The sequence below is a fragment of the Gymnoscopelus microlampas genome (genome assembly GCF_963454915.1).
Source record: "Gymnoscopelus microlampas genome assembly, chromosome: 5".
Classification (NCBI taxonomy): Eukaryota; Metazoa; Chordata; class Actinopteri; order Myctophiformes; family Myctophidae; genus Gymnoscopelus; species Gymnoscopelus microlampas.
The window spans coordinates 5437485-5450647 of record NC_139942.1 but is presented as its reverse complement, the minus strand read 5'-3'; the positions used below and the strand labels follow the sequence as shown (position 1 = coordinate 5450647).

The window sequence follows — 13163 nt, the reverse complement described above, 5'->3', positions numbered from 1 at the left end:
TGAGGCTAGTTTGAAGAATTGGAACAATTGACCTCATCCACAAAGCTCTTCATAAATAGTATATCTTTGGGTAGTTTTGCGACTAAGTAAAGACTGACGTGCGATTCATTCACATTGGAGGTGTGTCTGTTGCCTCCTGCGACAGTAAGGCATGAGGCCAAAATTAATCTCTCAAGAACAGATTCTGCACTGCGTTGGAATCTGTCTTGAAGGTTCGTCAGAACGTGTACACACTGTGTGGGAGTGGGCGTGGCTTCAGATCAGGAAGCAGGCCGCGCTTTATCGAATCAAATGAGTGGGCGGGATTCATGTGTCCGTCATCCTTCCCGACTCGAAACTTAAACCGAAACTAATTTAACAATAGCGTCCGCGGAGCAGACAACCACGGAAAGATATTCACATTTGAACTTACTCTTTCATCATAGAAACAAGTGGGCTTATAACCAAAACCATCCATGTTCTCTGGGAGAAGTGGTGTTAGTGTTCCGTGTAGAAATGTTATCTAGTCGGAATGAAAACGCAAGCTCACCACCGGAAGTGGAGCGGTGAAGGCAGACTTAAACCCTGTTTCCTTGCGCACAGGTCCTTTGTTAGCATTGGCCCAGAGTCACACTGAGGAGGACGAACAGCAGAGGTCGCTGTTTTTCCTTTTCAGTGTGTCTCTGGGATCCGAGATTGGGCCAAAATAACAAACCTGAGGGTCATCATTATGTTCAGCTCTACATAAACTGAAAAATAAATAAAAACAGTTTGATTTAGCCTCATGTCTGTAAGAAACATATGCAACTTTACTTCAAAACATACATTTATGTATTTGTTTTATTTTATTAATATTTTGATGTTTTGACAAATGTTGTGCACATAAACATTTTGTTTTAGGTTTGGCACCATTGTAATTTATTTTGTGTGAAGAATAGAGCATTCTAACTAGAAAAAGTGCTCCTCGGAGCACAGGTCTCCGCCAGGTCAGGTAGATTAGTGTTGGCCAGCAATGTTCCGAATTCGCCAATCAGGCTGGAATGTGAAAAATTGGACGGATAGGACGGATCCGTCTTGATCACTTGACCAAAGAGATAATATGTAGCGATTTGCGTGATGTTTGGACACAATTTGTAGGAGTAATATAAACATATTGTTTTGCAAAAATCGGCCGCCTGGTGGCGCTATAATAGAGCAATGTTGAAAGGCATTAGTTCCCCAATGTAGTGTGAATGTGCGTGCAAAGTTTCACTGCAAACGGACGATGCGTTCATGATTTGCGGCATTTTGTTCAAAACGGGTCAATCTTAGCCAATCAGGATGGAATATGAAAAATCAAAGAGATACTGTGTACCGATTTGCCTGATGTTTGGACAAAATCTGTAGGCGTACTGTCAAAAAAAAATGTTTTGCTAAAAGTGGCCTCCCGGTGGTGCTATAACAGGCCCATGTGAAATATTTGGGGCAGAGGTTCTGTTCTGGCATCCAGGGAGTGTGCATGCACAGTTTCGCTGCAATCATGTCAACGGTGCCGTAGATTAGCTCTCCACAGACGGAGGGGGCGACGGACGTACGGACGGACGGACGACGGACGTACGGACGGACGGGCGGACGGACGGACGTACATACGGACGGATGGACAGGGTGGAAAACATGCCTTTCAGCCTGGCGGAGACAATAACAATGAACTAAAAAGTGTGCCTGCAGCTCGCGAAGTATGTGGTTCCTAAGGTAAAGCAGGTGGTTGCTAGGGTAAAACCGTGGTTGCTAGGGGCGTTAAGGTAAAACTGGTGGTTACTAGGGTAAAACTGGTGGTTGGTATAATAATAACTTTGAACAGCAAGTGCCTTATAGTAACAACATTGAATGATTCCATGGTCAATATAAAATAACATAACAATTATTGATCAATTAGAAAAAGCTGTGTGATAGAAGTGAGTTTTAAGAAGATATTTAAAAGAGGAAGTTCCACAGCCGAGGGGCCAGCACACAAAAAAGCCTGTTCACTCTTTGTGACAAGGCGATTGATTGATTGATTGATTGATTGATTGATTGATTGAATACTTTATTAACAGTTTGCAAAAGTGCAGTGGTACAGTTACAATACAATACAATACAAAGATAACACAAAAAGCCCTGAGGGCTTGTTTCCATTGTGGTCCTGTGTATTCAATTCATCAAGACATATAAAGACATACCGGTACAATACTGTACTAAAGATCATCAATACTAGGAGCAGTGAAAGTATATTTACAGAAAAGCATTGGGTGGTAATTTCTCTGCTCTTCTATGGCAGTTTTGAAGGAGGGTAGGGAGTCACACTTTTTGATGGCTGTTGGTAGGGCATTCCACATGCTGGTGGCATAATAGTAGAATTAATTCATCCCCATTTGTGTGCGGAATCAGTGGAGCTCCCTCTGGTGTTGTGCCCGTGGTCAGACAGGTTCATTGGCACTTGTCCCTTCAGTATCTTGAAGACCTGGCCCATTGCAAGTTGCAGCACTCTGTCCTCTACCCTGAGCCATCCCACCCTATGCTAACCCTAAGATAATGAGCAGGGGATAGGTGAGTAGTAACCTCGCATCACCAGTCTTTCCACCTCGGAGGAATGGCCCGTGTGATCCGGTCAAAAAAAAAAGAGAAAAGAAATAACTTCCGGCTTACGTTTTTTGCTGCTTCCGGTTTTGCGGAGCCGATTTGTTTTCGTTCCCCAATTTAAATGCTGAATAGATTACAAAGGTAGACTAGTCTAAATAGTCTCCGGAAAGTACAATTACATTTATATTTATTTTGTATTTTAAAAATAAGCTAAACTATGCCGCATCAAGGATTTTATCAGGTAGGCCCTAAAATTACAATGCCCTTGATTGCGGCCAGGGTTATTTGGGGGTGAGGGTTGCTTCCGCTCCCAACCGGATCACACACCCGAAAAAGGTATTGATCCCAGGCTAGGTGAGTAGTAATCTGATCAGCAAGACTGCAAGTCACAGATATAAGCCGTAGCATGACCATTCAGGGCTTTAAAAACAAGCAGTATTTTTTTTGTATTATCTTTCTATAATTGTTTAGCTACTGTATGCCAATTGATTCTTCCCCACTGTGTTGTTGTCACTGCTGTTGTATCCTACTGGCTCACCTGCCAGTGAGAAGACCCCACCGGGAGGACGTAGCACCTCCGTCCTACTCCTCTCGCCCAACACTCCCCGCAGACAGGTAACGCCCCCTCAGCTTCGCTTCCCCAAAAAGGGCCAATTGTGTTAATTTAGATGCTCGGCCAAGCCGTATGCAAGATGGTGGATTTGAACCAAGGGGCAAGTCTTAGATATTTACGATGAGGCCGACAAAATGGCCAGAGTGGAGCTGTTTTACCCTGCGCCGACCTGCGGTGTCAGAAAGAATTTATTTTAACGCAAGTGAATGGGTTTTTTGACAAACTTTAGACTAGATTTTCTTACTGTAATAAAAATTGTCATAAATTCTATATGCTTCCAGTCGCTAGTTTAAAGTCTCCTTTCAATCATCAGGATATGCGTTTTGCTAAATTATGGTCCTATTTCTCTAGGCTATTCTCTAGGAGGGGCGGGATGATTTGATTGACAAGCTACACAACCAATAGCATTCATTCCCCGCCCCCCGCTCTTGATTGACAAGCTACCCAACCAATAATGGTCTGGTCTCATTCTGACACGATATTGAAAGATGGCGGACCTACATTCGTGGAACAATCGGCTTCATTTTCGGTCTGTAGAAAGCAGCGGAGTGGCTTTGTCCATCTCATTTATACAGTCTATGATTTGAACCCCTGACTCTGCGGTGGTGGGCAAGTATTTTACCACTGTGCCACCCGAGCGATAGGCAGTGAAATCTTAAAATCAATTCTAAAATTCACAGGTAATCAGTGAAGAGAAGCAAGGACTGGTGTAATGTGCTCACTTCTCTCTCTCTCTCTCTCTCTCTCTCTCTCTCTCTCTCTCTCTCTGTGTGTGTGTCTCTCTCTCTCTCTCTCTCTCTCTCTCTCTCTCTCTCTCTCTCTCTCTCTCTCTCTCTCTCTCTCTCTCTCTCTCTGTGTGTGTGTGTGTGTGTGTGTGTGTGTGTGTGTGTGTGTGTGTGTGTGTGTGTGTGTGTGTGTGTGTGTGTGTGTGTGTGTGTGTGTGTGTGTGTGTCAAAAGAGCCTGGGAACAACGTTTTGTATCAGCTGGTAAAACTGGTAAAGAAAGTGGTTCTCTAATATTGATCAGGGACCAAGGTATGGCAGCTGCTGTATCTTGCCAAAGCCAATTGATGCCCCTTCCCGCTGACAGACAGGTAAGTCGTAATGTCTAGTTTCTCAGGAACATGTCGCTGTATTGAAAGACTGCCAAGAGCTTATTTGCTATTGCCCGTGTTGGTGTTAGAGCTGAGGTGGCTGGGTGGTGTTGGAGTGGTTGTGGATCAGGAGCCCAATTTGGGCCTGACTGTGATGTCTCATCAGGGATAATGGGGTTATTTCGGTTAATTCGGGTCGCCTCGCACTCGCGGTGGTCGCGAGGTGCGGGGGACTGGACAGATTTTATTATTTATTGGCTGGACTGAATAGTGGGGGGACAAAGTGTCCTTTAATTAAACAGGCTCCGGCGCCACTGCTGTGTCCTAAACAAAATCATGAAAATAAATCAAACAGTAGTTTGTGTTGTTCCTTTGTCCAGTACACACCCCTCCACCAGCATCAACCCAATCTGTCTTAAGGGGTTAAAAATCACACCCAGTGTGAAGTGGGCGGTAGTGGTCATCACAGTGATGGAAGTGATTCACTTAAAAAAACATAGAAGTGTTTTTTTTAAGTCCATACTGCTATTCATAGGGCTGCACATGTGTCATGTGTTTCGCTAGCCAATCACAGTCCTGAATTTGCAAAGTCAGCCAATCACATTACAGCTAGTGGTGATGACACTAGCTGTAATGTGATTGGCTAACTTTGCAAAAGTATAGATTTGCATTGACTGTGGAAGGGTTAGCGTTGTAGACTGCGTTGTAGACTATTGGCCAATCAGGATGCAGGATTGGTCAGTGTCCAAACCTCACTTATAGGGGGCGGTGTAACCCTAACCCTAACCCTAACAGTCAGTGAAGTCTAGGGCTGAATGTGACATATATTGAGACTAATAGACTATGCCTTTGTACAAATATTGGTCATAGTCTCCGCCAGGAGACTATGTTTTCACTTTCCGCCCCCCCCCCCCCCCCCTCGGCCAAGCTAACATTGGTCAAGCCTCTCGTGACACGTGACAATACGTTGAAAGAGTGTGCTCTGATTGGCTAGTGAGACGCATGACGTATAGCGGCCTATAAATAGATGTGCTTTCAAAGTGAGGTAAGACAGGAATAATCACGAAATGGCTGAGAAATGGCGGAGCAATACATTATGTAGACACACTGGTGTCTCACAATACGTAATATAAATATCTTAGACAGGATTAATCAAGAACAGTACATTCCAGTACAAACTGACAGATGATAGCACGGTTCTGCTGGCGGAGACTTGTGCTCCGAGGAGCACATTTTCTAGTTTGCCATTAAATCAATCTTAACCTTCAAGTTCAATTCATTATTTCTGCCCTGGCATTTGGCCTTTGTGCCCTAAAAAAATTACAACACCAAAGGCCAAGTGGCCGTGCCCCTAAAATGACGAAATTCCAGGCCTGGACACAGACATTATTTTGACAAGAAAGGCTTGCTAATGTACATTAAGCCCTGCCTCTGCCAGATAGGTGCTGTGAAAGATTACGTAATGGTGGTACAGGGGATGGCAGAGCACTGATGGGTGGTGTAAAAGGTTACGTAGTGGCATAAGGTGGCACAGGGGACGACATAGCACTGTGTATAAAATGTAGCAACTGGACAATGGATTTAGAAAGGGGAGGGAGGTGTTAGACACAGGAGGACAGTCATGAGGGTTTCACTAGACACACACCTGCTTTCATACATGTACTTGACCTTGATATTGTTCTCTTCCTTCTCTGCTTTGTCTTCTTCACCTTCCTCTTCTTGTGAGTTACAGGAACAATTTAATCTGAACAGAGTTTATAAGGCTGGAGACTTTATTCTGGGTGGCTTGTTTCATATCCACCTCTACTCTGTCTACTCTGAGTTGTCTTTCATCTCCAAGCAACAGGAGCCCATTTGCTATAGGTGAGTATCACAAATACAATAGAAAGACAATAGGTAACTTGTTTTGATTGATAGTACCATATAGGATTAGTTGATTTTGTATATTTCTACCAATATAAACATGGTTACAGTGGATTTTTGTGTTAGATTTCACATTGAAGGCTTCAGGTCTGCACAGACCATGGCTTTTGCCATTAATGAGATCAACAGAAACAGCAGCCTGCTACCCAATGTGACTCTAGGATATAGTATCTATGATACCTGTGTGACACTTGGAGTTGCATTTCGTACAACATTGGCATTGGTCACTGGGAGAGAGGATAAGTTTCAATTGGATGAGAGATGTGTTGGCTCCCCTCCAGTGCTAGGAATTGTGGGTACTGATTCCTCAACAAGTTCTATTGCTATTGCTAGAATGTTAGGTTTATACATAGTGCCCCAGGTAAGTTTCCTATTTGAACCCCCTTTTACCATGACATATTTTGCTCTATATGACTTTTAGCTAGAGCATGTGAATGGCCGATTTTGAATGAGCGTGAAGCAGCTTTTCAGAAAGTTGGAGCAGGGAGAGAGAGAGAGAGAGGGGGGGTAGGGATTATAACACTGAGATTATTTTTGTATTCTCACATGCTCATATGCTCGTATTCGCTGTTTGTAGTGGACAGGTGTTAATTATTTCATATATTAGAGAACAGATGTGTTGTAACTTTTGTAGGTCAGTTACTTTGCCACCTGCGCCTGTCTGAGTGACCATAACCAGTTCCCATCCTTCTATAGAACAATCCCAAGTGACACCTTCCAGGTAAATGTATATATACTATACATATGTTGGTATATAGTAGTACAATGGTTCTCATATACTTTTTCATGTCATGTCATATGTTTCCACAATATTTCAAAATGTTCAAAGATTTAAAAAAATAAAAAAAATAAAAAGTCTACAAGCTCACATAGTTGTGAGCTTGTATTTTGGCTCTTTTTAAATGGCCAATGTATAAAGGGATAAAGTGATTTCAATGCTTTTACTGAATTGGCTGGGGAACAACCTAGAACCCCCTCAATGACACCTGGGGGTCCCTGGACCCCACTTTGAGAATCACTGTAGTAGTATATGTTCCACACACTTGACAAATACCTCCCTCTATTGAGTATACTAGAAGCTCGCCCCCGCTACGCGGGGGCTCGCGTCTAGCCCGCGGCCACGCCCACGTAGCGCCCGCGGCCACTTGGCAAGTCATATAAGTGGCGTAGCGTCATGAGGGTCAGTGGGGCCGTGGCTCGGTCAGTGAAGACCCTGTAGTGCGGATGATATGTGGCATAGAGGGGCAGATTGTAAATCCCCAGAGGAAACATCCGTGGGCTACCATTGGTTCAGCGATGTGTGCGGTCGCCCTGCGGCCCCTCCTCCTCCACCAATGTGCAGTATTGAGAGCCCTGACGTCACAACAATTGGAGCGATGGGCACTGCACTGTGGTTGGTTAGGGTACACCTAGGGCCCAGGTAGAACCCAGTTAAAGCCTGCATGGGCAAACCCAGGTAGGACCCGCCTTGGTCCCACATAAACATGGGTAGTTGGGGCCCACCTAAGGGCCAGGTAGAAGCTACTTATAGCCTGCATGGGCATCGCAGTTGGGACTGAAGTGGATGCCGCTGACATTGCTGACATGGGGTCCATATGGTTTAGCCCACCTTGAAACCATATGGGAACTACGCTGGCATGCTGGCTGTAATGCAAACGCTGCATCATACCTGCAGTGTGTAGTTTGATGTTGTGTGTGTAGCAGATATACCTGCAGTGTGTAGATCAATGTCCATATGAAAGTCAATGCCCAGCAGTGTTTTTTTTCCCCAGCAGAGTTTCTAGTGTCTCTGTCTCTCTCTGGAAGAGGTTGCACATGAACTCTGCAGCCGCACTGAGGCGCTCCAACACAAACACTCTGACATTAAGCTGCTTCACACAACAAACATCAGCACGACGCTGCTGTTTGTCCAAAAGACACAATATCTCCTCTCCCACCGACGGCATGTGTTCATTTATCGACAGCCGTACAGACTCCTTTTGACACATTTTACCTCGTTTATCCAGCTCTCACTGACTCATCGGGCTGTTATTTTGCTGCGATCAAGTCAACGATGTGAGAGATTAGCTGTCACAGACGGACGGACAGGGGGTGAAACATAGTCTTGCGCCATGCCTTTCGGCCTGGCGGAGACAATAAAAAAAGGAAAGTAAAGGAAATGAGCATTTCTGCAACAAAAGTAGTCAACAAACTATACTATGAAAACATGGGCCACATTGTCAAAGAATGTAAGAAAGAGGCAGTCATGTAGAAAATAGCCGATCTACAAGCTTACAAAGCCTCTCAACGTGAGGCGTTTTGAGCTTGTAGATCGGCTATTTGCACAATATGTACTTGTGGAACGGAGTCAAACAGAATGGGGGGGTCCCCAGATCAAGTTCGTTTATTGGGGGGGGGGGGGGGGGGGGGCGTGAAAGGGTTGATAAGCACTGCTGTAATCGGAGCGAAATTATCTGAAATTACTACATGACCATAATGCAGCCTAACATGCGTTGCACGGGGCGGTCCTGCCATTACGTTAGTTACTGTAGTTGCTGTGGAGCTACATAGTTCTCCAGAAGACACACACAAACATACACCATCTACAATGGACTAACTGAGCAGCAATATTGACATTCACCACACGAACGTGCATTGTTGACAAAGTGATTGCACAGCCGCTGCAGGCATGACAACCACGTTAGCGTTAGCGACATGGCAGCTATCACAGCGCCCTGTCCGTCGTCGCTGGGACTAACTGTTATGGCTACAGCAGTAACAGCAAGCTGTCTGCGATGCCATTGTCTGGAGACTGCTCTTAGCGTGATACGACCAATGAGAGTGAGCGCTGTAGTTGTTGCTAAGATACGGTGGCGTCTCTGCCCCATAGCTTGTAGATCTCTCACGCATGATTGGCGTAGGCTGCGTTGCCAGGTCTGACTGTTTGTATAAGCGATTTTGGGCTTATTTGGGTGCACTTTTGGGCTCGTTTCCATAGACCACGGCAGCGCTTATTTCTTTCCCGTGACCGATGTGGCAAAAAAAGTGCAAAACGAACCATCCGGAAGTAAATTGCGAGATGAAATATATAGCACTTTTTGATTATTAGAAAAGGAGACACATGTGAAGGTTGAAAATGAAAGGTAGGAGATTATATAGTTTTTCATGAGGGATTTTTGTAGCAAGTTGTGAGAGAATTGGGCCACTCCTGTGGGCGGGGGGCTGATTAGAACCATTGGGGTTTGAAAGGAGACGCTCTCTGTTTGAGTGGAAAGATTACAGTATTGCATTATCTTGTTAGTATTGCTGCTGGTGCTGAAGGTCTTTATTGATAGCATCAAAAGAGAATGATTAGATATTTTCTATTGTGGAATCTGTGTAGGAGATTCACTATGTGAATAATGTAGCCTACAGTAAGCACGTATCGCTCCATTATATCCAACCAGGTGCGAGCTATGCTCCACATTATGAGGTGGTTCAGGTGGACCTGGGTAGGAATGCTGGTGATTGATGATGACTATGGACACAATGCTGCCAGATCCTTCCAGTCTGAGCTGGCCCAGTCTGGTTTGGCTTGTCTAGCGTATGTGGAGGTTGTGCCCATGGACTCTGACCCAGATGAACTTCAGAGGATTGTCTCTGTGATGAAGAAATCCACAGCTCGTGTGGTCATTGCATTTGTATTTGAGAGCCGTATGGCTGAACTCATGGAGGAGGTTTGGTTTATTATTCAAATCATGATGCATTCATAATTATAAGGAATATTAAATTAGCTATATTGAAGTGCACACACACTTTCAGAATAACAAAACGCAATGCAATTGTGTACTTAATTAGGGTGTCTATAACCTGAATTCCCAAAAAGAGGACACTTCGAGCACATGCACGCGCATCGCGCGTGCATGTGCTCGAAGTGAAAGAAATACGTGTCTACCTCCAAAAACAAACAGTTTGCTCAGCAGCTCATTGGCCCATTTACTCGATGACACGACAAATGAGAGTTAGCGCTTTCATTGTTGCTAAGATACGTCCCCCCCTACTGATACACAGATAAAGTACACGCTACTAAAACTCTCAAAACCCCGGACATTTGAAGGATTTTATAAAACCCTCCTGGACAGGCCGGACAGCCCCCAAAAGAGGACATGTCCGGGTAAAAGAGGACGTATGGTCACCCTAGCTTAATTTACACAATTGTACTTACCTCCCTTTTGATCTCAGTGCTTCTGTATACAATAAGCAAACAGATAATAACACCAATCAAACATCGCACTGCTATAACCAATTATTAAAACATCTGTCTGTGGGTTTTGAACCTATGAAAAGTAATAACAAGAGCTTGTGACTAAATAATAACTACATTGGATCCATTTGAACACAGGTTTGGTTTTGGACATACACGGTTTCTGTTGAACAGAAATTATATACTAATATATTTTGTTCAACACAATAGATGGTAAAGCAGAATGTGACAGGTCTGCAATGGATGGCCAGTGAGGCGTGGACATCATCGGCCATACTCCAGACTCCTAACTTCATGCCGTACCTGAGAGGCACCCTGGGTATTGCCATCCGTCGTGGAGAGATACCAGGTCTCAAGGACTTCTTGTTAAAAATACATCCTGACAATGACCCTGACAACAGCCATGAAAATAACATTGTGAGTATTTTGGTTCATTTCATATTAAACTGGTTTATTTATGTTTACGTCTAAATTGTGTTTCTTCAGGTGAGGCAGTTTTGGGAGCACACATTTCAGTGTAAGTTTGCACCCCTTCCTACAGAGTGGGTGGATAATGGTGGAGGGGTGTGTACTGGACAAGAGGACCTAGAACCGGCAGAAACTCCACTGTTGGATGTGTCTGACCTCAGGATAGAGTATAATGTGTATAAGGCTGTGTATACTCTGGCCCATGCCCTCCATAACATGTTGCAATGTGTGCCAGGAAGAGGGCCTTTCATTGGACACAGCTGTGCCAGTTTGCATACACTACAGATATGGCAGGTGGGTTATTAATTCACAGTTTACCTGTTAATGTGTCTAGTTGGACTCACATTTATACTAAAAGTGAAATTATGTAAATATGACATTGGTAAAACACATGAAAACCGGACACAGTAAGATGAAAAATGCATTGTTAATGTATTATGAATAATGTTGACATTGATCGAAATAAAATAAAAAGTTAAAAATTTTACTGTGATAGTAGAGATAGGTCATTGCTATAGAGCAGGGGTGGGATCAGGGCTCACACACACACGCACGCGCGCGCGCGCACACGCACACGCACACGCACACACACACACACACACACACACACACACACACACTTACAATGTACAATCAACTTACAATTTAAGCGCTTAGCAGATGCTCTTATCCAGAGCGACATACAAAAGGCAAGGTAATAACATACATAGAATGCAAACAATATAATTGTTAGAGCAAATCCTAACCTAAATTATATAAATGCCATAGTTCAGTGTTGACAATGAGTGGTAATCCCCTTTAAATTCTTCATAATTTCCCCCATAACAATTTCCAGCTTGTCTATTACCTGGAAAAGATCAACTTCACCACATCAAATGGTGATAATGTATCATTTGATGAGAATGGTGATCCTTTACCAATCTATGATGTCATGAACTGGGTGTGGCTTCCTGATGGAAGCATAAAGGTTCACAATGTGGGTGTGGTCAAGAAGTCATCCTCCGGATATGAAGAACTCATCCTTGATGAAGACAAAATCTTCTGGAACTTTGAAACCAAAAAGGTCACTTTGGCTTTCTAAAGTATAATGTTGAGCTCAGGGTTCTGAATGTAATTCAGACTGAAACTAATCATTGTTCCTTTCCTCTGTAGCCTCCTCAGTCAGTGTGCAGTGAGAGTTGTTCTCCTGGAACCCGTGTGGCCAGAAGGAAAGGAGAACCCGTCTGCTGCTTTGACTGCATTGCTTGCTCTGAGGGAGAGATCAGCAATGAGACTGGTAATTTTACATTATGTATGTAGAGTAGGTTATCTTTAGAATGATACTGTCCCTTTAATCTTCTCTTCTTTATTAGACTCTACAGAGTGCACCAGTTGTCCAGAGGACTTCTGGTCCAGTCCCCAGCGTGACCACTGTGTCCCTAAGAGAGTGGAGTTCCTCTCCTACCATGAGGCCCTGGGTATCTCCTTGACAACCATCTCATTGCTAGGCACACTTATCTGTGCCATTGTCCTGGGAATCTTTGTCTATAATCGTGACACACCCATGGTACGCGCCAACAACTCAGAACTCAGTTTCCTACTTTTGCTGTCACTGAAACTGTGTTTCATGTGCTCACTTCTGTTCATTGGCCGTCCCAGGCACTGGACATGTCAGCTGAGGCATGCAGTATTTGGGATCAGCTTTGTGCTGTGTGTCTCGTGTATCCTGGTAAAGACTATGGTGGTGTTGGCTGTGTTCAAGGCCTCCAAGCCTGGGGGTGCTGACATTTTGAAATGGTTCGGTGCTATGCAGCAGAGAGGAACAGTTCTGGCTCTTACTTCCATCCAGGCAATAATCTGCACAGTCTGGCTTGTGTCTGCCTCTCCAACTCCTCATAAAAACACACAGTACAACAGTGATAAGATAGTCTATGAGTGTGAGGTGGGATCAACAGTTGGTTTTGCAGTGTTACTAGGTTACATTGGTTTACTGGCACTCCTCAGCTTCGTCCTAGCATTCATGGCAAGGAATCTTCCAGACAACTTCAATGAAGCCAAGTTAATCACTTTCAGCATGTTGATCTTCTGTGCCGTGTGGATAGCCTTCGTCCCAGCATATATCAGCTCTCCAGGCAAATATGCAGATGTAGTGGAGGTATTTGCTATTTTAGCATCTAGTTTTGGCCTTTTGGTGGCGCTGTTTGGACCAAAGTGTTATATAATGCTTTTGAAACCTGAGAGAAACACTAAGAAGTCCATCATGGGTCGCGGTGCCACCAAGACATAG

The 13163-nt window shown here is 44.2% G+C and overlaps 1 protein-coding gene across 1 annotated transcript; it reads left to right on the top strand.

Moving 5' to 3' along the window:
• Positions 1–6247: 6247 nt before the first annotated feature.
• LOC311044856 (extracellular calcium-sensing receptor-like) lies at positions 6248–13163 on the top strand (the record flags this gene model as incomplete). Its single annotated transcript, XM_084056671.1, has 8 exons — positions 6248–6568; positions 6842–6928; positions 9633–9902; positions 10640–10846; positions 10916–11191; positions 11733–11960; positions 12050–12173; positions 12250–13163. 8 exons carry the CDS (start codon positions 6248–6250, stop codon positions 13161–13163), a joined length of 2427 nt encoding a protein of 808 aa, XP_083912797.1.